Raw genomic sequence first — 20,571 nt, 5'->3', positions numbered from 1 at the left:
TATAAATATCTTTGGATTTGAGCTTCGTTTGGCATCGGGAATCACAAGTTGAATCAGAACAGGAAATTCATTACGATAAATTCTCAAAGATTGTGCTACATTTGAGTGCTAACAATGATCACAATAAGAGACTTCAAAATCTCATTCTTAGGTACTTAGCTAACGACCTTACATTCATTCTTCCATAAATTCCTTAACATTCTTCAACCATAACAAGTACTCTCGGTTCACTTTCCTCATCATGTACTCGTGCAGGAAATTCGTCGTGCTAGCTTTCACTCCTCTGATCTCCAAAAACTTGTAGAACGTCTTCTTCAGATTCTCGTCCAAGTCTCTGCAAAAAGGGATGAAACACAAAACAATATTATAATCTCTCTGCTAATCACGCCTGTCTCTATACAACCTCACACTTGCAGTTATTTATATAGAGTTTTTGATTGACAAAGGCTTACTCGAAATCAGGCCCTTCATTTGCCATTTGATCCTCCAAAGAATCCCCAGGATGTTTCACAGATAAAGCATCTATAGCAATCTCATCAGGAAAAGCCATACAGCTAAACTCTAAGCTGAGTCCACTCTTCTTGGTAACAGTCACAACTAATGGAATACTTGATTCATTACTAGGACCTTCATCATCATCAGCATCATCATCATTTTCATCTGAAACAAGACTAGGCATGCTTACTACAACTTTAATATGTTCCCCATTGTAGTCTCTAGTCAATGTTACATTCTGATGTCCAGGATTGTCTTCAATTCTAAAAGGAAAGCTTCCTGGAGTTATCTCTTCATCCTGCTCCCAACCAAACCCCAATAGAATATTAGAAAAAAACAGTCTCAACTGATCAAACACAGAGACAAATATCTTCTAAGCATAAGAATATCATCAGCATATGAATTAATATCATAAATTGAAGAACTTTTCAACAAGCTTGTAAAGCCATTTGGTCAAACATATAAAGAAACTGAAACACAGTAACAAGTAAAACCTATAATCAGCAAAATTTTCAACACTCATTTTCGAATAGAAAATTGAAAAGCTCTTTGATTTCATTCTTCTTAAGGCCAAACTATGGTTTTGAGCAAGAAATGAGAAAACTTTACCAAATCGATATTATCGGTTTGCGAAGCAGAATTGATCTCGGAGTCGATAACTCGGATAAGTGATTGCTCGGAGCTCATTCGATCAATAGCCGTCGAGTAATTAAAGCCGCGAGAGACCAATGGACGAACCGGAGATGGGTTGCGAGCTAGAGACGCGCGGTTCACAACGGCGGAGATAGATCGGACTCGACCACCATAAACGGAAGCAAACTTAGATGCTGACCTGCGTACAACGCACCAAGCTAAAGCCATGGTGATTCGATTTGATTGATTCTCTCTTCTTCTGTGAAGGAAGAAAATGGAGTTTTAAGGGTTTTAAGGTTTTAACAGCGATTGAAGTTGAGCTCCGTATCAGCCCGGTTCGCTTCGCTTCGGTTCGTTGGTTAATTCAAAACAACGAACCAAATTACATTCTAATTCAAGCCAAAAATAACTACGCGAAAATTTCTCATCTAACAAACCATTCTTGTGACTTTAGTTTGTAACTAGATTTTAACCCGCGGTACACCGTGGGGCTATACTTTAAACAAAAGTTTGAAAATTATCTATAGATATAACCTATTGTTTTGTTTGGTTAAATATACTTACATATGCAGGGCCGGCCCATGGGTAAAGCCCATGAAGCAAGGGCTTTAGGCATCAAATAATTATAAGTAGTTTTAGGGGCATCAATTTTTAAAATGTTACTGTGGTCTAGTGGTTAGATTGAAGTCTTTTGTTGTACAGGTCACGGTTTCGAATCCCATACATGTTAAAACTTGTATTTTTTTTTATAACAGCTTTTGTTAATGGGCCAAATTTTTTTTTGCTTTAGGCACTCAAATAGTTTGGGCCGGCCCTGTACATATGTATATATTATATATATTACCCCGCGATACTTCGGGTCGATTTTTTATAACAATAATTTTTAAATTTTAAGTTGTATTTTGGGAAATTGTTAAAAATGCCCCTTTTGGTGTGCCCCTTTTCAAAAATGCCCCTTTTAGATGTCCATTTTCAAAAATGCCCCTTTTTAAATCTGAAATTTTTATAAAGTTTTATTAGGTTTATAAAGTACTTATGGATTGTAACTACTACTTGAAGACTCGATCCAAGTATTTATAAGGTTTTATAAGGTGTTTTTAAAGGTTTTACAAGTTATTTTAAAGGATTTTTAAGGTTTTTCAAAGGTTTTACAAGATATTTTAAAGGTTTTTAAAGGTATTTAAAATGCATTTATAAGGTATTTATAAAGTATTTATAAGATTTTAGATACATAGAAATGTAGTTTGTGTATGTTTTCATAATGTTACATACATATTTGGGTAAATCTTATATTTTTAAGAGCATTTTTTATAAGGTTTTAAAGAAGGGGCATTTTTGAAAAGTGGCATTGAAAAAGGGACATTTTTGCAAAAGCCCCTTGTATTTTTTTGTTAATATTATTTATTTTATTTAGTGTTTAAGATTATATAACTGTATTTGATTGTTAATCCTAGGATTTCACCCGTAGTATACCGTCCCGTATTAATATCGACCCAAACCCGTCCCACCATATAACCTGTCCCATGAAATTAAACATCATTTTGTTATATTTCTTTTTAATAATATTTTTATTTAAAAACATATACAATTCGAGTCAATTTATAAGTTTGCTTTAAAAAACATATAGTTGTAATGTTTTTATTATAATAAAGTAATAATATATAGATATTGCTTACTATAGTTATAATCAAAACCAACTAAAAATCTAAGTTTAGTGTTGATTATGAATCATAGTTACGAACAAAAAAAAAATTAATCAAATACAATTAGTGTAAATTAACTAATTAAGAAAACAAACAGAAATATAACAAAACTTGCTTTAAAATCGTTAACAAAAAAAGGAAACATCATATTTAAGCAAGATCTTTGGAGCCAAAATCTTTTTTTCATATCTTTTATTTAATTTTCCAAATCTTAAGAATTAAATCCAGTGGCATTCCATTGTAAATTCTCATCTAACAAACCATTCTTGTGACTTTAGTTCAGGAATTGTATGTAATGTATCTATGACTCTGAGCAGTGTTCTAAAAAGCGGTCTAGGCGGTCGCCTAGACCCCGACTAGTCGCTAGACTTTCATGCGACACCTACATAACCGTCTTGACCGCCTAAAATTACATAGATCTTGTTTAATGTATATTTTCAATTTTAATTAGAGTTTTATTTATATATATAGTTATAAATATTCATATATTGTTTAATATAAATATAAATAAATGTTTTATATAGTTTTTGTTTATAATTTCATAATTTTTAGTTTTATATAGATATTTTATAGAACTTTTTTATATAATATCATATTTATAATGTTTTATGTTATAAACGTCTAAATCGCCTAAAAAATCGCCTAGGCTCCGATTAAGCGTTCTAGGCGCTAGACACTGGGTCACCGCCCGCTTAGCTCCTAGCGCTTTCCTGAACACTGACTCTGAGTATATCATGCTTGATTTTTCTGGATATAGACCATATGAAAAGTTACTTCAAATAACTCCCAAGCAAACCAATAATAGAAACATTACTTCTCTCACAAAGGAATTATTAAACCCTTTTGTGTAAAAATCTCTCTTCTCTACACATTTATTCTTCAGAGGAAGAAAACGTGTTTTTAAACATGGGGATGAGACCTAGTAACGAACCAATATACTAACATTTCCTTTCCTAGATCTAGAAGACTAATAATACTATTTCTTCTAGATCTAAAGACTAAAAATATTTGTTTTTTATTTCTAGATCTGAATCTCACACGTTTGATTCGTTTCAATTTCTATTTTTTAATTCCTATTCTCGACTTAAAACGCACATATATATAGAGAGAAACACTTTGTACCTATTTCTCATTCAAATCCTAAATCATCAAGAGAAAGAACAATACTTGTAACATAAAATAAACAATCTTTTTTGTTCTTTCAGAATGAAGAACACTCAACGTCAGTTATCTTCATCTTTCATGAAATTCTTGGAGGACAAGAACAGAGACTTAGAGGCTGTGTTTGCTTACATGGATGCAAACAGAGACGGTAGAATCTCTGCAGAGGAGCTCAAGAAGAGTTTCAACACATTGGGAGAGCAAATCTCTGATGAAGAAGCCGAGGCTGCGGTTAAACTGTCTGATATAGACGGTGATGGAATGTTGGATTTTCATGAGTTTGCTCAGCTTATCAAAGGCAATGATGAATTCACTGAAGAAGAGAAGAAGAGGAAGATAATGGAAGCTTTTAGAATGTATATTGCTGATGGGGAAGATTGTATTACCCCGGAAAGCTTGAAGATGATGCTGATGAAGCTAGGTGAGTCGAGAACCACTGATGATTGCAAAGTTATGATTCAAGCTTTTGATAACAATGCTGATGGAGTTCTAAGCTTTGATGAGTTTGCTCTCATGATGCTTTAAGCTTTCTTGTTTCGTCTATATAGTTTTTGTTTGAATGCTGTGTAAATAAGGCTTTGCAAGCAATATCCAAAAACTTGTTTATTAATATTATTGAGTTTATTAGTTTTTTTCCTAAATGATTGAGTTAATAATTCAGAAGCCAATATTTAAGTGAATAAATGACAAAATAAAATAAAATATATGACTTAATTAATGTTGTTGAATAAGGTAAACCATTCTTTTTTTTTTGTGTGTGTGAATTTGTGTACTAAGCCATATGTGGGGCAAAAAATAAAAGTGAATACCAAACTCATCTGAACTTGAAAGTCATTACTAATTAATTCTCAAAACATTGTGCAAAATGCTAAAACACATTTGAAAGTTTCTGATTCTCTCAAGTATCGAACATACTTTTTCATTCTTCCAAAAACTTCTCAACATCCTTCAACCATAACACGTACTGTCGATTTTCCGTCATGTACTCATACAAGAAATCCAGTGTGCTTTTTTCCAATCTGGTGTCCAGATACTTGTAGAACGCCATCTCCAGATCATAATTCACATTTCTGCAAAACGCAATGAAAGCAAAACAATCAACAACATTATATCTATAGAACCTTACACTTGGAGTTATTTATATAGAGTTTTTTAATTTATTCACAAAGCTTACTTGAAATCAGACACTTCATTCGCCAGTTGATCCTTCGAAGAATCCCCTGAATGATTCACAAACACACCATCTATGTCGATATCATCTTCAGAAACCGCGCAGCGAAACTCGAGGCTAAGTCCGCTCTTCTTGGTAACATTCACAATAAGTGGAATTTTTAATTCCTCATGATCATCTCCATGATTAGGATCACCAGTTGTATACGTTCTAGGCATGCCTACTACAACTTTAATATGTTCCCCTTCGTAGTCTCTAGTCAATGTCACAGTCTCACCTCCATCATCATCAATTCTGAAAGGTAAGCTTTCTGGAGCCGTGTCTTCGTCCTGCTCTTAATAGATTGTTAAGCAGAAAAAAAAAAAAAAAACAAAGCAAAACCACTTCTAACATGTCAATTCCGATTTAAGAATTATCAAAAATATCTTGTCTTAAATTATTATACAAAATTAATCAGCACCACTTCTAACATGTCAATTCCGATTCTCCTCTATGATTTCATCAAAAACAAAGCATAACCAATTTTTGTTTCTTGAAGAACAAGCTATGACTCAAAAACTTACACTATCGACATCATTGACTTGGAAAGCAGACTTGATCTCGGAGTCAATCTCGCAGAGAAGCGTTTGCTCGGAGCTCAGCTGATGATCATCAACAACCGTCGAGTTATGAAAGCCACGGGAGACGAAGGGACGCAGCGGTGACGGCTTGAGGAGAGCTAGAGACGGACGGTTCACAACGGTGGAGATAGATCGGACTTGACCACCACACACAGAAGCAAACTTAGATCCTGACCTGCGTACAACGCACCAAGCCAAAGCCATGGTGATTGATTGATTCTCTCTTCTTTGGTTCTTCTATGAAGATTTTTGAGGTTTTAGGGTTTTTAAGGTTTTAAGGGTTTATATAAGGGTTTTACAGCGTTGGTTAATTTAAAACCCTAACCAAATCACATCCTAAATCAACCCAAAAAGTTGGCGCAAAATTTCTCTTCTAACAAATTGTATCACAAATTCAGATTAAAAATAAAGTTAATATTATTGAGTTTTTTAGGTAGACGGCAGTAAAAAAATATTGAATTTAAGAAGAACAATATATAATGCGACTTATTATTGTTAAGGACTTAAGGTAAACCATTTTTTTGGGTGAATTTGTGTTACTAACCATATGTGGACAAAAAATCAAGAAACAAACACTTATATAGATTATTTATGCCTGTTTGATAAACAGAGTGGACGAAACTAGCATTCTCTTCTTCTTCAATACCTCTTTCTTAGGTGTTGATCCATGAAGAACCTTTTACCTACACCTTTCTGATATATCATGATCTACTCCTTATCATGACTTTCTTTTCTTTTTATCTATATCTTTGGATTTAAGTTTAGATTGGCATTAATTGGGAATCATAAGTGAATATCAAACTCAAATAAGAACTTGAAAATCATGAATTACCATATATTCTCAAAAGCTTATTAAAATTGCTAAAAACACATTTGAATGCTATCAACTAACACAAGAAGAGACTTCTTTTTTGCAATATCCAAACTTATTACCTTTCATCCATCCACAAACTTCTTAACATTCTTCAACCATAACAAGTACTCTCGCTTTGTTTTGCCCACCATGTACTTGTGCAAGAGTTTCGTTATGCTTGCTTCAAGTCTGGTCGCCAGATACCTGTGGAACGCCTTCTTCAGATTATCGTCCAAGTTTCTACAAAAGGCAATTTAAAACACACAAAAAAACGTCTATTCTCATCATGCCCATCTCTAAAAAATCTTACACTTGTAGTTATAATTATTTTGAGTTTTTTTAAAAAAATTCAAAAAGCTTACTTGAAACGAGGCCAGTCAGTTTCTCCCATTGGAAAGGGATAATCATGCACGGTTAAATCTGTTAAGTCAATATAATCAGCATAAGCGTTGCAGGTAAACTCTATCCTGACTGCGTTCTTCTTGGTAACAGTCACAACTAGTGGAAAACTTAGTTCATCATTACGAGGACCAAACACATCAATGACATCATCACCAAGATAAGGCATTCCTACATCAATATGAATATGTTCATCATTGTAATATGCTGTCAATGTTACACTCTGATCTCCAGGCTTGTCTCTAATTTTAAAAGGGAAGCTTCCTGGAGCCATCTCTTCATTCTGCTCCTAACCAAACCCCAATAGAATGTCAGAAAAAGCAAAAAAAAAAAACAATCTCTTAAGAATATTATCAGCAAACTTATTCGCAATGTAAAGCTAAACGATGATTTCGTCTCAGACGACTAACTTATATTTTGTTTAAGAATGAAATTTAACCAAAATCGATTGTATATGTTTCCACGTTTTTTCTCTTTTTTGGCATGGGACCATGTTTTTAGGATTTGTATCATGTAAAACCACAGAAATGATATTTACATTCTTATCAAAAAAAAAAAAAAAAAAAAAAAAAGAATGAAATTTGAGCAAAGATGTGAAAGTTTTACTAAATTGGGATCATCGGTTTGCAAAGCAGAATTGAGCTCGGAGTCAATCACAAGGTGAAGGCTTTGCTCAGGGCTCAGCTTATCAACAGCCATCGAGTTAAAAAAGCCACGAGAGACGAAAGGACTCATCGGAGAGGGGTTGAAATCTAGAGACGGATGGTTCATAACCGCGGAGATAGACCGGACTCGACCACATACGGAAGCGAGCTTAGTTGCTGACTTGCGTACGCAACAAGCAAAAGCCATGGATTGATATTATCTGGTTCTGTGAAGTAAACTGAGATTCAAGGGTTTAAAGGTTTTAGGGTTTTTAAAAGTAACTAACAAATTCTATCACAAAATCTGACGGTATAGTTAAAAAAATATATCAATATTATCCTATTAATTATTTAGATGACAATAAAGAAATATTGAAATTAATTAATGAAATGATAATAATGTGGCTGATTGTTATTGGTAAGGTAATGAAGAACATTTTAGCTACACCTTTCTGATATATCATGATCCTACTCCTTATCACTTTCTTTTCTTTTTATCTATATCTTTGGATTGGCATTAATTGGGAATCATAAGTGAATATCAAACTCAAATAAGAACTTGAAAGTCATGTATTACCATATATATATTCTCAAAACCTTATGCAAAATGCTAAACACATTTGAATGCTAACTACCAACACAAGAAGAGACTTCATTTTTACAATATAAACTTACCTTTCATTCATGCACAAACTTCTTAACATTCTTCAACCATACTAAGTACTCTCTCTTTATTTTGCTCATCATGTACTTATGCAAGAGTTTCACTGTGCTTGTTTCAACTCTGGTCGCTAGATACCTTTGGAACGCCTTCTTCAGATTATCGTCCAAGTTTCTACAAAAAAGAGGCGATGAAAAACACACACAAAAAAACATCATAACCTCTTTCTTTCCCATCTCAAAACAATCTTACACTTGCAATTATTATATAGAATTTTTATGATTCACTAAGCTTACTTGAAACGAGGCCAGTCAGTTTCCATTAGATACTCCAAAGAATCCTCCGGATAATTCACAGTTAAATCTGTTAAGTCAATATAATCAGCATAAGCCTCGCAGGTAAACTCTAGGCTGAGTCCGCTCTTCTTGGTAACAGTCACAACTAGTGGAAAACTTAGTTCATCCTTACGAGTACCAAACGCATCAATGACATCAGCACCAAGATAAGGCATGCCTAATGAAACTTCAATATGTTCCTCATTGTAGTCTCTAGTCATTGTTACACTCTGATCTCCAGGATCGTCTTCAATTCTAAAAGGGAAGCTTCCTAGATCCATCTCTTCCTCCTGCTCTCAACCAAATCCAAAAGAATGTCAGAACAAAAAAAAACAATCTCATAAGAATATTACCAGGAAACTAGTTTATGTTTTTTCGGGAATGAAAATTGAGCAAAGATGTGAAAGTTTTACTAAATTGCGATCATCGGTTTGCAAAGCAGAATTGAGCTCGGATTCAATCACAAGGAGAAGGGTTTGCTCAGAGGTCAGCTGATCAACAGCCATCGTGTAAAGAAAGCCACGAGAGACTAAATGACTCAGCGGAGACGGGTTCAGAGCTAGAGACGGACGGTTCACAACCGCCGAGATAGACCGGACTCGACCACATACGGAAGCGAGCTTAGTTGCTGACTTCCGCACGCCCCAAGCAAAAGCCATGGATTGATATTCTCTGGTTCTGCGAAGAAAACTGAGAATCAAGGGTTTAAGGGTTATAGGGTTTTAGGTTTTTTTACAAAACTTTCAGTTTTAACTAACAAATAATGTGACTTACTGTTACATATTAAGTAAGGTAAATCTTTCTTTTTTTGAGTGAATTTGTGTACTAACCATATGCGGGTAAAAAAAATCAAGAAAAATTTATACTCGCCCTCATCATCTTTCTTTTGCACCAAAAATAAGATCCATTTACCAAAATTAGTCTAGTAAGATGAATATTTATTAGCTTCTCTTCTTGTCGTTGTAAGCAACCAATACATTTCTAGTGTTTGATCTTTGGATTTGAGTTTGGACTGGCATTGGGAATCAGAAGTGAATATCAAAACTCGCATCTAAACTTGAAAGCCATTACCATAATTAAATTCTCAAAAGATTGTGCAAAATGCGAAAACACATTTGAATGCTAACAACGAACATAAGAGAGTTCGTTCATTTATATATTTCTGATTCTCTTAGGTATCGAACCTAATACCACAGAGGTTCTTTCATAAACTTCTTAACACCTTTCAACCATACCTAGTACTCTCGCTTCAGTTTGCTCATCATGTACTTATGCAAGAAATTCGTTGTGCTTGCTTCAACTACGGTCTCCAGATACTCGTAGAAAATCTTCTTCAGATCATTGTCCATGTCTCTGCAAAAGGCGATGAGAACAAAACCAACATTATAACCTTTCTGGTTTTACACTTGCAGTTATTATACAGAGTTTTTGATTTTCACAAAGCTTACTTGAAATTGAAATGCCAATCATTCTTCAGTGTACCCTCAAAAAAACCACCCGGATGATTCACTGATACAATATCTATGTTAATAGAATCAGCAAAAGCCGTGCAGCTAAACTCTAGGCAGAGTCCGTTGTTCTTGGTTACAGTTACAGTTAGTTTAATACTTGGTTCATCAGCAACAAGACTAGGCATGAAAGCTAAAACTTGAACATGTTCCCTAACGTTTTCACGAGTGAATCTCACAAACTGAGCTCGAGGATCATCTTCAATATTGAAAGGGAATCTCTCTGGAATCGTCTCTTTAATCTGCTCCCAATATAGTATAAGAAACAAAAAAATATTGTCTTAACAGAGAGACACACATCTTCTCTAAATATATATACGAATTATGTATTATAAGTATGGAACTATATAATCAGCGCAACGCCCAAATATCGATTCTCTTCTTGAATTCATCAAGAACAAAGCAAACCAATTTATGTTTCTAGAGGAGCAAGATGCGAGAGACTTACATAGTGGAGATCATCGGATTTCAAAGCAGAAAGGATCTTGGAGTCAATCACGCCGAGAAACCTACGCTCAGAGTAATAAAAGCGACGTGAGACGAAGGGACGAAGCGGAGACGGGTTGAGAGCAAGAGACGGACGGTTCACAACGGCGGAGATACACCGGGCTTGACCAACTTAGATGCTGACCTGCGTACGCACCAAGCTAAAGCCATAGCGCACTAAAGCAAACGTGTGATTGATCCTCTTTGAAGAAAAATTAGGGTTTTAGCTTTTAGCTAGGGTTCTTTTACGAACTTCCGTGTAGAAATAATTTTTTTTTTTTTTTTTTTAGAAATAATTCAAAAGTAATAAGTTCGATCTTTTTTTATCTAGTTGATAAGCTCAAGAGTAAAAAAATACGTTTCTTTTAGTTATTTCCTACTCGATCCTTATCACTTTGTTTTCTTCTTTTTATCTAGTTGAATTTTTATATGTATGTTTTTTCCCGATTCGATGTATTATTTTTACTCTTAAGCTTATCAGAATCTTTTTAGAATAATTGAAACTGTTTGGATTATGGAACTACGTTTGGTTTAGCTTGTTCATCTCAAACGCAATTTGTATAATATTCTCAGAAAAGAAAAGGATAAAGAAAACAACTCTTCTTTTCTTTTTCCCCAAGAAATATATATTAAAAATAAATTTCCAAGGCCTAACCGCCAGAGTCTCAATGACAAACTTACAAAAAAGGAGACTGATTCGTGAAGGGAAGAGAAAGATTGATCATCACGTAGAAACAAAGTTAATCGTGAAAATATTACGTGCATGCACAATCGATGACAAAAATCTTTTGCAACATCCTAACTACTATAAAGTTATTGCATGGACAGACCCCGGAGATCCATACACAACACAGGTATGGGTTTCCAAAGGCAACTATTGGAAGTATAATACAGAATTGGTGATTCCTTTAGATTTTCCTGCAAAATATCTTTACCTAGAATTGTTTAGAAAATACTCTTGTAGAGATCCTGCAACATCAGATGGAGATGTTGCCATAGGTCGGGCTAAGATTCGATTGCCGACGGATGACAAGTTCTCTGGTGCAGCCCGTCTCGTCGATTTTAACAGTGATCGATGTATCGTGGATAGAGGAACTCTAGAATTGTCTTTGGAACTAATTCATACGGTTGTAGTAATATGAAAATTAACTTTGTCATCACTTTTTCTTTCTTAATTCATTTTTAAATTTTTTTGGGGGATTATTTATTAAGATTTATGATAAGTTGTGGTTGATTTGATATGAGTTATTTTTGATTCTATCCCATCTATTCGTTGTATATACATATCTATATCTAATTCTTGTTGATCAGATACATCGTTATACGTAAGCAATTAAGCATAAATATTTAACTGAATTTTGTAAACTGTTTGATAAGCAATCATTGCATCAGTCAAGAATGAATCATTGTAACTCGTAAGTTATGTACCAAATTAAGTAGTCACTATAATAAGTACCAAACTAAGTTGATATAATTCGACTTATCACAGAACTCAGATGTTGATATAATTTGAATCTTCTTACGGATCTTCTGATCTTTTACATTATTAGAAAGAAACTTGAATTACAGTAATGATGATTCATATCCAATAGAACGAAATAAGCCAATCTTTATAGGTTTTGGTAGTGAAATTACAACATCAGAGACATGTATGTATTGCCTCTAAGAAGATAACAAAGCTCCCATCTATTCCAAATTCCAATTCAAAGAGCTTCTCTTTCTGTTGGCATCTTCAGAACCATAGCTTCACCATCTGCATAACACACAAATATTTATGTCATCACATTAGTTCTTATCATTTTTATCATATATCCAATACTTATCTAATGCTCTTGCAATTATGACTCCTTCAAGATATGAAAAAACGTTCTATGATTTTTTACTTACCCAATGGTGTGTATTCCGGCAAACTTACGTACTGGGGACATGATTTTCTCGACATTAATTCTTTTGAACCAACACAGTCCCTAGGCTGTAGTCATAAAATATAAAAGACTGTCAGAAACTGGTGCCATTCTCAGAGTCTAGCAAAATGCTTTAACTTTAAACAAGGAAAAGCAATAAATAATGTCAATGATTAGCAAATCTTGCCAAACCAAGCAATTTCTACACACAGCTTTACGACGTTGTCTGACATTTCATAATGCCTGGGGTTGGGGACATGTTATTTGAGTTTTCTTATCATGGGAGAGCAATTTAAAACTTTAAAAGGAAATCAACAATCTATAAGAATGAAAGAGATATCGAATACAGACCTTAAAATCTTTATAGAAGCATATACGTATTTCATCGATTGCATCTTTTTTGCATACCACTTCAGGGGTGATATGAAATGCATTCTGAATCGCTGTTACGATACCTCCTAGAGGATACTTTTCGCTGTTGGAAGCAACATAGCCAGCTTGATAAAGGACATCCTATTCCAAGATTTACAGATGCAGAGATTGTAAACTGGCATTAATAACTTATCCAACAGAGAGAAAAAAATGTACAAAAGTGTCTTCACAAACCTATAAACTGATAGATCAGAAGAAATATAAGATGCATGATCATTTACATCGTAAAGAAAAACTACATTTCACAAGAATGCAAGAAAATAGTTAACACATGTAAATATTGTGTATGCCCAATTTCTCTTATTTAACCAACCCACTATGCATTATATCATAACATAAACTCAAAATCAGTGAAGACTTACCGTGACATTATGCTTCAAGTAGATATTAAGTGTGGTAAGGAAGTAATTATACTCATCATGAAAAACAGGAGAAGAACAAGTCCCATGTTTCTCTGAAAATAAGAAATTATCAGCACAATCGTTAGAGAGAGAATCTATGTTATCGAATTAGCATAATCAAACCAGAACGTATTGTGCTAACTAACAAACTGCAAAAGGTTCTGAGATTAAGCTCTACAATAACACCAATGAATCAAACTCTATATAAAATCATTTGGAAGGAAATCGAAAGAAAAATCAAGCTAAAGAAGTAAAGATTGAATATAATTACCCCACTGCCAGCGTGTATTGCAAAGAGATACATGACAACCAACAAATGAAACTCAGTTAGTTTTGGTGAAGACTGGGAGATGGGAACACCTATCCGTGAAAAGTTTGCAATAGATGTGAAAATATAATCACCTCATGACCCCAAAATGACCCTTTCCCACCATTGCATGATGATGGGGAACCACAACTGAGACTAGGCCAGTACTTCTCAAGGCCATCCATCAACGTTGAAATCTGCAAATTTATTCTCCTTTCAGAATCTTCTCATAAGATATAAAGACATGACTTGTATTACCATCTATCAAATCTACTTAAACTTTTTGAATACTCCCAGGCCAAATTAAGAATGTTTTACCTCCTTCTCGTTAAAGTCAGATCGATAACAACACGAAGGCCATGAACCATCGTTATAGTCAGGCCATAACCCATCTACAAGATTAGATTTAAAGATAATTAGGTTGCATAGTTTCAAACTCAAACACACACAAACATTGATTCCTGAAACTGAAACTAAGATTCAAAGAGTTTACTTACGAATTGTGAATTGCGTTGGAGCATCGGAGCTGGAGAAGGAAAAATAAACAACGTAAGTTAGTCTAAGGCCAAATCTTTCTCAAATAATCTCTGATCTGTTCCAACATCTAATGAATTCAGATCCTTAGCTACCCGAGACATGAGCATCGATAACAATTTCAATCTGAGATTGAAGATCGAGATAAAAGAAGAGAAATTTACCCTCTGCAGCAAGCGTTTTTGGAGCAACAATGGCGAGTTCCACGGCAATAGGTTCCGGGCCATTGAAGAGAGAGAGCGAAATAATCGAACTCCCTCTGAGATTTATTGACTTCGATGACGTCTCCGGCAAATGCTCCGGCGAGAAACACAACGAGAAGGAGAAGACATATACGCGACGCCATTGACTCTAATTGGATTGAAACCGTTTTTTTAGCTCCGATTCAGATCGGGTCTCTGTACATTATGTGGAGGGAACGCAAGGGTATTTTAGTCTTTTTACTCGTCAAACGAATATTCCTCTATACATACCTTTGGATTTGGATAAACCCAATGGATCTTTGAAAAACAGAATTGTTGCTTGTAATTTCTAAAGACCTTCTAGGATTTTCAATGGTCATGTTTTTTTTTATCTGCCTCATGCTATTTTCAAGTTTGTATAATGTACTATTGAATTTTGAATGTTCAGAAAAAGCTTTATAATTAATGAATATTCAAAAGTATCTCACATAAACTGAGAATAGTTTTAATAAATTACAAATACAAAAAGAGACAAAACACCAAATGACTCTAACAAGATATACAGCGTTTTGATTGATGCTTGCTTATTCAAAAGCCAACAAGAATAACGAAAGCGATTTAAAGTTGAAGAAAGGACACAAAAAAAAAAAAAAAAAGTTGCACATATAATATCACATTTTTCACATCACTATCTCTGGCTTCAAGATGTTTGATTTGATCTCCTTGTGTGGTAAAACAACTCCTCCATTGCTATAGATCTCATCGCTCACATGGACATCTTCTCCAAGGATCGTCATGTTCTCAATCCTGGCCCATTGCCCAACCGTTGAGTGCCACCCGATGATACTGCTCGAGATACACGCATGCTTCTTGATGCGGACTCCACGCATGACCGTGCATCTCGAGAGCCTGACTCCTGACTCAACAATGCATCCTGGACCAATGGCAACGTCTGGTCCAATCAAACATCCTTCCCCAATCGTAGCGGTTTCATCAACAAGAACATTCCCAACAATGTGTGGACCACTGGTTAGTTTGGCAGGAGATTTCTTTCTAAGGGAGTCTAAGTAGAGTCTCAAACCCGTTATGTAGTCACGGGGTTGCCCAATGTCCATCCAAAATCCTGGTAGCACCATAGCATAGAGCCCTTGCGCTGCTGCAATCTTAGGGAAGGTCTCTTTTTCGATCGAAGTCGGTCTTAGCTCAATCTTGTCAAGAACAGATGGGTTCAGAAGATAAATCCCAGCGTTGATCTTGTTGCCTACATACAGTTTTGGCTTTTCCACAAACTTCTCCACTTTTCCTGTACTTTCTTCCATAACAACCACTCCATATTTAGACGGTTCATCCACCTATAACCAAAACATGCAAATCCATATTAGGTGAATAACATACTTATCTCGTAACTGGAGAGTATTAGGTTCGTTAGTCTCACCTTTGTCACCATTATGGAGGCTTCCCCGCCGTGAGTTTTGTGAAACTCAAGCATTTCTTTAAGTGGGTACTCACTAATCACATCACTGTTAAGAACAAAGAAGGGCTCTCCAGATCCATCAACCAATTTGTCTCTCGCTAGAGCCAGAGGACCAGCCGTACCTAGTGGCTCGGTCTCTTGTGAGCAAGTGATTTTGATTTCGAGCTTGGTCTCAAAGTCCTTCAAGAAGTTCAGCATCACCTGTCGAAACAGAGCAAATGGTAAATACAAACATGTAAACAGAAAATAGCTGCAAAGAAAAGTTAGGAGATAGTATCTCACCTCTGGCTGGTAATTGATGGCCAAAACCACTTCATCAACTCCAACTGCCTTAAGAGCCTCTATCTACAAGAATACATGCCTCGGTTACAACATAGATCACGAACGATAGCAAATACCAACAGAGAAAGAAAAAAAAGATTAGCTTCAGTCATAGTATTCTTGGGAAGAAGATAGTTGATAAAGTACCTGATGAAGGATCATGGGTTTATTTGCAAAATCAACAAGGGGCTTTGGGAAACTGAGAGTCAATGGCCTCAACCGAGTGCCGAAACCTCCAACAAGAATGAGTGCCTTCATCTTGATGCTCTAACTCCTTTCCCTGCAATTACAAACGTCAGATCTTAACAATGTCTAACTTATGAAAAGAAATTATATTATGAGCTCAATAGAGATACAGAAATCTATGGAGAGATTCACAGGCAGTGAAAACTATCAACTCTGAATCACATTGTAGAATCCATAACGTTGGGGAATTCAGTAAAGAAAATGAAATAAACGATTACAAAATGGCAAAATTGGTGACAAAACATGCTAGAAACAGAAAAACTTAAGCACATAAAAAGGATACATTCAGATCTAATCAAAGTGAATGTAACCACAGAGAAAGGTCAATGAATTCAGATCCAAAACACAATAAATCAAAACAACAAAAATAGTTCTTGCCAAAATTCAGACAACAACAGCTCAATTCCAGCAGCTAAAAATGTTGGACCAAGCAAGAAATCAATGATTCTAATAGTACCCACAATCAAAATTCCAGCTTTAAACCCAGATCGGACAAAAATTCATCATTTCAAGATTAACCAATAATGGCGTGGACATTATGTCATCAAATCAAGCACCGAAAAATCGAAGATTCGAATACACATGCTGAGATTCAAATCACAATCGGTGAAAATTGAAGGACATGCATCACAAACAGAGAAGTAACCAAAATTTCAAGAGATCTCACCGGATCAGAGATCTGAGCTGGGAAATGGCTGTAAAATGGAAGAGATCAGCCTGAGCGGTTTGCGTCAGGCTGAGCTGTGATGCAGAAAGAACGTTCGTTGGCAAAATGATAGGCACAGGAGACCTCTTTCGTTTATATACACCGTTGAGAAAATTAAAGAGTGCGTATGTATTTACCAAAGTAAATAATTTAATGTACTTAGAAAACCAATCTTGATTTTTATTTACAAATGTTGAATTTGACTCTCTTTTTTTTTTGGGAAGTGAATTTAATTAAAGGTCACGTAGACGCTTTATATACTCCAATCTTTAATTTCTTTTTGTTCGCTCCATCTTTCTGCATCTGCAAGCCATTAATGCCTTTTTTTGTTCTATGAATTCATATTTTATAGATAAGGGTTCTTGACAAAAATAAATGAGAAAATGATTTTGCAATTGTGAATGCCAACAAGAAACGTAATTAATGCTGTGTTTACATTTACTATTTGTAAATGATTTGTCTCACAGAGAGTATAACATTCCTAACTCAGTTGTATGAAGAATGTGTAGTGATCACTACTGATCGACAACTCTGATGAACTTTATAGAATAGTGAACCAGTCGATAGACAAATATAAGTTCACATGCTCAAGTGGGATGAAGAGAGACATATGAACCCACATATATATATATATATATATATATAGACGATTAGGACATTACATTAATGAGTACAATGATTAATATGCAGAGTAGTTTGATCGATAAATCATTCATTCTCACCATATTATCGGATCGAAAAACAACGGGTAAAAGACACTGAAGATTCTAAACGCATCCATCTAGAACGAGAAAATCAGTTATTTCACCTTGATAAAAAGTCGAATCAGGGGTAGACTCACGTTGGTGGGGTGGTGGCAAGTGTACCAAGTAAACTATATATATTTGAAATTTTATACAAGGACTTAAAACTAAAATGGTCTAGGGGCCTGAATTGTCCCAATAATTGTTCAAGGTGACAGCTTCGATCGGCGGACCTAGAATATTAGTTAAATAGGGTACATCAAACCATTAGAGTAATTTAGTTTTAAATCCTTATGTAAAATTTTAAATATATATAGTTTAGTGGATGCACTTCACCCATCAACTTATTGTTGTAGTAATATGTTTAACTTCAAAATGAACTAATAGACCTACATTGTGCCAGTGTTAAATATGATCTTCAAAATCAACTTTTATCAATAACATGATTTACCGTTTTTCGTTATCCTAAAAAAATAAGAAAATTGATTTACCGTTTTATGTATATGCATGACTACAAGTTCTCTTTGAAAGTTTGAATCCAAAATCAGCAATCTTTTGTATATTTCGAGTTATGAATTTATAATTTGAAAATTAAAATATTTGAAATAATGACAATCGACACATTTAATAGAATCTACATTTAGAATAATTGAATTATTGTGGTTTTGGCGAATGATAGTGGTATCATCGTCAAATTTTTTCTCTAGATATTTTATTAAACTTATGCTTTTTTGTCGAATTGAAGGTGTTATTTTGTTAGTTAGTTTTTCTTTCCACAAACTAAATTTTCGCTATATCTCTGTGTGTATGGGTATAACATTTCTACATCAGAACAAGATATTTTATCAGCTTACCAACAAAAATTAACTACTAACATTACCAAAAAGAAAAAAAAAAGAATTACGTTGTAAGAAATTTATCTAAATGAACTTATACATTATTTTATCAACTTTCATTCGAAGAAACTATTCAGTGTCGAAAAGGATTATTTGTTTTCCTTCCTCCCCAATAAACAAAACTATATATTTCAAGTTAATCAGTTTAACATGGATTAAAAGGCCGATCTTTTGGTAATATAATAATCAAATCGTCTAGACTTTTAAGAATTTTGGCTTTTAGTAATCTAATAATTGAATATCACAGATTTTTTAAGAATCTCAAGGATTCGATTTGAGTATGGAGCAGTAATTTAGAAACGCATTCGTATTGTGTAATGTCTCTGTTATGCGGGCCACTCGTTTGGATAAGAGCAAAGCTGAGGCTGTGAATACTAAAGAGCTACAAAGAATATACCTAATTCGATCCATCACATGATTCACATTTTTTTTTTGGTTAAACTCTCATTTTTGTTTTTCCAAATTATTGTTCGTTTGTTTTCACCTGTTCTTCCCCACGTGACACCGACAAGCTACCTTCGTTTTCTCCTTTTTTCTTATTCTCCTTCTAATTACAGAGTGGTGCATATTAATAATTTTAAAGAAACTGATTTGTCTATTTAGATCATCAAGCTGTTCTGGTGTTGGACCGGTTTTGATAGAGATTTTTGGTTTAAGAATAATGGTTGAGAATTCTTTACATATCTATGTACATAGGGTTTTCACACCTTGATATTACATGAATATATAATCCTATACTATTATTTGGGGAGTACAATTTATTAGAAACCCCTTACTAACCTTCTTTTTTGTAAAAAATTACATGAGAATGCCATTACAAAAAGCTCATTTTAGAACAAATTCATTAAGGTTATTATAGACAATTAGCACACTATCCATTTCACTAATCATGGGTCAACGGGTTTACAAACGGGTTTAAGAAGATTCACATAACAATAAGATCTTTCACGTTTTTCCCATAAACAACAACAACTACCAATTAATTCCTAATTACTTACATATATTACAAAACACCCTATCTCATAAAAGTTTTTAAAGGAAACGTGGAATATATTCCGTGCCTCTTCATATCGAGTCTTTGTAAACGTGAAAAGCTTTTCTTACATATATTCTATCACATTCGAATAATTGTATATTTTTACGTTGTATGTTATCGTATGTTTTTATATTTTTACATATTTTCTGTCTTATAGACATGATTCGAATATTTGTATATTTTTGTTTAATTTATATGTTAAAGATTGACTATTTCATCAATGTAAATCAAAACAAAACTAATCCAGTATATATATATAATATATATATATATAATTTCATATTTAAAAGAGAGCTTTATATAAGTTTAAAATCAAAACAAAACTAATCCAAAACTATTAGGTATTCGGTTCATTTTCTAACTAATTTTAGATTGTATTTGATATTTGAAATGACATATACGATATGAGGATGAAGATCTAAATCTTATCAATACGGTTTCGATAGTGATAAGATTAAAAACCATTTATTTCTTTGATGTTAAGAATAATCCGAATTGAAACTAATAAAAATAAAAATTATCATTTATATTTTATAAACTAATATCTTTAGATTAGTTTCAGTCACAATATTCCACCTAATAGAGAATATACCTATATGGATTAAATTTCACAACTAATTTTAATTAGCTAAAAAAACATTTCGTAATATTTTTCGGAGATACTATATCTAACAAAGCCCTCCTTCAATGCTTTTAAATTGAATTAACTACGAGACTGCT

At 34.1% G+C, this 20,571-nt stretch overlaps 8 protein-coding genes and 1 long non-coding RNA gene across 10 annotated transcripts; 2 read left to right on the top strand and 7 right to left on the bottom strand.

The window, feature by feature from the left end:
• Positions 1–48: 48 nt before the first annotated feature.
• On the bottom strand, positions 49–1,550 carry LOC9317745 (uncharacterized protein At2g39795, mitochondrial). Its single transcript, XM_002879776.2, has 3 exons — positions 1,105–1,550; positions 453–793; positions 49–334 (listed from the first exon to the last, which is right to left on the bottom strand). Exons 1-3 carry the CDS (start codon positions 1,354–1,356, stop codon positions 175–177), a joined length of 753 nt encoding a protein of 250 aa, XP_002879822.1. The 5' UTR covers positions 1,357–1,550; the 3' UTR covers positions 49–174.
• Positions 1,551–4,008: 2,458 nt separating this feature from the next.
• On the top strand, positions 4,009–4,586 carry LOC9315889 (calcium-binding protein CML39). The gene has a single exon (XM_002881632.2). The coding sequence runs from the start codon at positions 4,038–4,040 to the stop codon at positions 4,515–4,517; it is 480 nt and encodes a 159-aa protein (XP_002881678.1). The 5' UTR covers positions 4,009–4,037; the 3' UTR covers positions 4,518–4,586.
• Positions 4,587–4,745: 159 nt separating this feature from the next.
• Positions 4,746–6,468, bottom strand: LOC9315888 (uncharacterized protein At2g39795, mitochondrial). The gene is made up of 3 exons (XM_002879775.2): positions 5,727–6,468; positions 5,167–5,492; positions 4,746–5,062 (listed from the first exon to the last, which is right to left on the bottom strand). The coding sequence occupies exons 1-3, from the start codon at positions 5,985–5,987 to the stop codon at positions 4,912–4,914; spliced, it is 738 nt and encodes a 245-aa protein (XP_002879821.1). The 5' UTR covers positions 5,988–6,468; the 3' UTR covers positions 4,746–4,911.
• Positions 6,469–6,573: 105 nt separating this feature from the next.
• On the bottom strand, positions 6,574–8,024 carry LOC9315887 (uncharacterized protein At2g39790, mitochondrial). Of its 2 annotated transcripts, none has more exons than XM_002879774.2 (3): positions 7,642–8,024; positions 6,999–7,324; positions 6,574–6,876 (listed from the first exon to the last, which is right to left on the bottom strand). In XM_002879774.2, the coding sequence occupies exons 1-3, from the start codon at positions 7,885–7,887 to the stop codon at positions 6,720–6,722; spliced, it is 729 nt and encodes a 242-aa protein (XP_002879820.1). In that variant the 5' UTR covers positions 7,888–8,024; the 3' UTR covers positions 6,574–6,719. The 2 variants fall into 2 exon arrangements, with proteins under 2 accessions (XP_002879820.1, XP_020885391.1); XM_021029732.1 differs by having other exon boundaries at positions 6,575–6,876; positions 6,999–7,318; positions 7,642–8,023.
• Positions 8,025–8,357: 333 nt separating this feature from the next.
• LOC9315886 (uncharacterized protein At2g39790, mitochondrial) lies at positions 8,358–9,359 on the bottom strand. Its single transcript, XM_002879773.2, has 3 exons — positions 9,089–9,359; positions 8,637–8,965; positions 8,358–8,514 (listed from the first exon to the last, which is right to left on the bottom strand). The coding sequence occupies exons 1-3, from the start codon at positions 9,332–9,334 to the stop codon at positions 8,358–8,360; spliced, it is 732 nt and encodes a 243-aa protein (XP_002879819.1). The 5' UTR covers positions 9,335–9,359.
• Positions 9,360–9,743: 384 nt separating this feature from the next.
• Positions 9,744–10,924, bottom strand: LOC9317744. The gene is made up of 3 exons (XR_002332926.1): positions 10,632–10,924; positions 10,124–10,425; positions 9,744–10,028 (listed from the first exon to the last, which is right to left on the bottom strand). It is a non-coding gene; the product is annotated as an uncharacterized LOC9317744 (long non-coding RNA).
• A 413-nt stretch (positions 10,925–11,337) lies between these two features.
• LOC9315885 lies at positions 11,338–11,957 on the top strand. The gene has a single exon (XM_002881631.2). The coding sequence runs from the start codon at positions 11,338–11,340 to the stop codon at positions 11,809–11,811; it is 474 nt and encodes a 157-aa protein (XP_002881677.1). The 3' UTR covers positions 11,812–11,957.
• Positions 11,958–12,149: 192 nt separating this feature from the next.
• LOC9315884 (ribonuclease 2) lies at positions 12,150–14,637 on the bottom strand. Its single transcript, XM_002879771.2, has 9 exons — positions 14,412–14,637; positions 14,211–14,239; positions 14,032–14,105; positions 13,809–13,910; positions 13,678–13,681; positions 13,368–13,459; positions 12,925–13,086; positions 12,557–12,641; positions 12,150–12,422 (listed from the first exon to the last, which is right to left on the bottom strand). The coding sequence occupies exons 1-9, from the start codon at positions 14,591–14,593 to the stop codon at positions 12,373–12,375; spliced, it is 780 nt and encodes a 259-aa protein (XP_002879817.1). The 5' UTR covers positions 14,594–14,637; the 3' UTR covers positions 12,150–12,372.
• A 235-nt stretch (positions 14,638–14,872) lies between these two features.
• LOC9317743 (mannose-1-phosphate guanylyltransferase 1) lies at positions 14,873–17,259 on the bottom strand. The gene is made up of 5 exons (XM_021027566.1): positions 17,138–17,259; positions 16,372–16,504; positions 16,186–16,248; positions 15,865–16,104; positions 14,873–15,781 (listed from the first exon to the last, which is right to left on the bottom strand). Exons 2-5 carry the CDS (start codon positions 16,480–16,482, stop codon positions 15,110–15,112), a joined length of 1,086 nt encoding a protein of 361 aa, XP_020883225.1. The 5' UTR covers positions 16,483–16,504; positions 17,138–17,259; the 3' UTR covers positions 14,873–15,109.
• Between the last annotated feature and the right edge of the window lie 3,312 nt (positions 17,260–20,571).

The sequence above is a fragment of the Arabidopsis lyrata genome, assembly GCF_000004255.2.
Source record: "Arabidopsis lyrata subsp. lyrata unplaced genomic scaffold ARALYscaffold_4, whole genome shotgun sequence".
Taxonomy (NCBI): domain Eukaryota; kingdom Viridiplantae; phylum Streptophyta; class Magnoliopsida; order Brassicales; family Brassicaceae; genus Arabidopsis; species Arabidopsis lyrata.
The sequence above is the reverse complement of the archived record's forward strand: the minus strand, read 5'-3'. Positions and strand labels throughout refer to the sequence as shown.

Coding starts and splice junctions, on each gene's coding strand:
- LOC9315889 (XM_002881632.2), top strand. CDS start 4,038: ATGAAGAACACTCAACGTCAGTTATCTTCATCTTTCATGAAATTCTTG.
- LOC9317745 (XM_002879776.2), bottom strand. CDS start 1,356: ATGGCTTTAGCTTGGTGCGTTGTACGCAGGTCAGCATCTAAGTTTGCT. Junction 794..1,104: donor AAACCGATAATATCGATTTG/GTAAAGTTTTCT, acceptor GGTTGGGAGCAG/GATGAAGAGATAACTCCAGG. Junction 335..452: donor AATGAAGGGCCTGATTTCGA/GTAAGCCTTTGT, acceptor CCCTTTTTGCAG/AGACTTGGACGAGAATCTGA.
- LOC9315887 (XM_002879774.2), bottom strand. CDS start 7,887: ATGGCTTTTGCTTGTTGCGTACGCAAGTCAGCAACTAAGCTCGCTTCC. Junction 7,325..7,641: donor AAACCGATGATCCCAATTTA/GTAAAACTTTCA, acceptor GGGTTTGGTTAG/GAGCAGAATGAAGAGATGGC. Junction 6,877..6,998: donor ACTGACTGGCCTCGTTTCAA/GTAAGCTTTTTG, acceptor TGCCTTTTGTAG/AAACTTGGACGATAATCTGA.
- LOC9317743 (XM_021027566.1), bottom strand. CDS start 16,482: ATGAAGGCACTCATTCTTGTTGGAGGTTTCGGCACTCGGTTGAGGCCA. Junction 16,249..16,371: donor AACCCATGATCCTTCATCAG/GTACTTTATCAA, acceptor GTATTCTTGTAG/ATAGAGGCTCTTAAGGCAGT. Junction 15,782..15,864: donor CCTCCATAATGGTGACAAAG/GTGAGACTAACG, acceptor TTTTGGTTATAG/GTGGATGAACCGTCTAAATA.
- LOC9315885 (XM_002881631.2), top strand. CDS start 11,338: ATGACAAACTTACAAAAAAGGAGACTGATTCGTGAAGGGAAGAGAAAG.
- LOC9315888 (XM_002879775.2), bottom strand. CDS start 5,987: ATGGCTTTGGCTTGGTGCGTTGTACGCAGGTCAGGATCTAAGTTTGCT. Junction 5,493..5,726: donor AAGTCAATGATGTCGATAGT/GTAAGTTTTTGA, acceptor TATTAAGAGCAG/GACGAAGACACGGCTCCAGA. Junction 5,063..5,166: donor AATGAAGTGTCTGATTTCAA/GTAAGCTTTGTG, acceptor TGCGTTTTGCAG/AAATGTGAATTATGATCTGG.
- LOC9315886 (XM_002879773.2), bottom strand. CDS start 9,334: ATGGCTTTTGCTTGGGGCGTGCGGAAGTCAGCAACTAAGCTCGCTTCC. Junction 8,966..9,088: donor AAACCGATGATCGCAATTTA/GTAAAACTTTCA, acceptor GGTTGAGAGCAG/GAGGAAGAGATGGATCTAGG. Junction 8,515..8,636: donor ACTGACTGGCCTCGTTTCAA/GTAAGCTTAGTG, acceptor TCTTTTTTGTAG/AAACTTGGACGATAATCTGA.
- LOC9315884 (XM_002879771.2), bottom strand. CDS start 14,593: ATGGCGTCGCGTATATGTCTTCTCCTTCTCGTTGTGTTTCTCGCCGGA. Junction 14,240..14,411: donor AAAAACGCTTGCTGCAGAGG/GTAAATTTCTCT, acceptor TTCCTTCTCCAG/CTCCGATGCTCCAACGCAAT. Junction 14,106..14,210: donor TCCAACGCAATTCACAATTC/GTAAGTAAACTC, acceptor CTAATCTTGTAG/ATGGGTTATGGCCTGACTAT.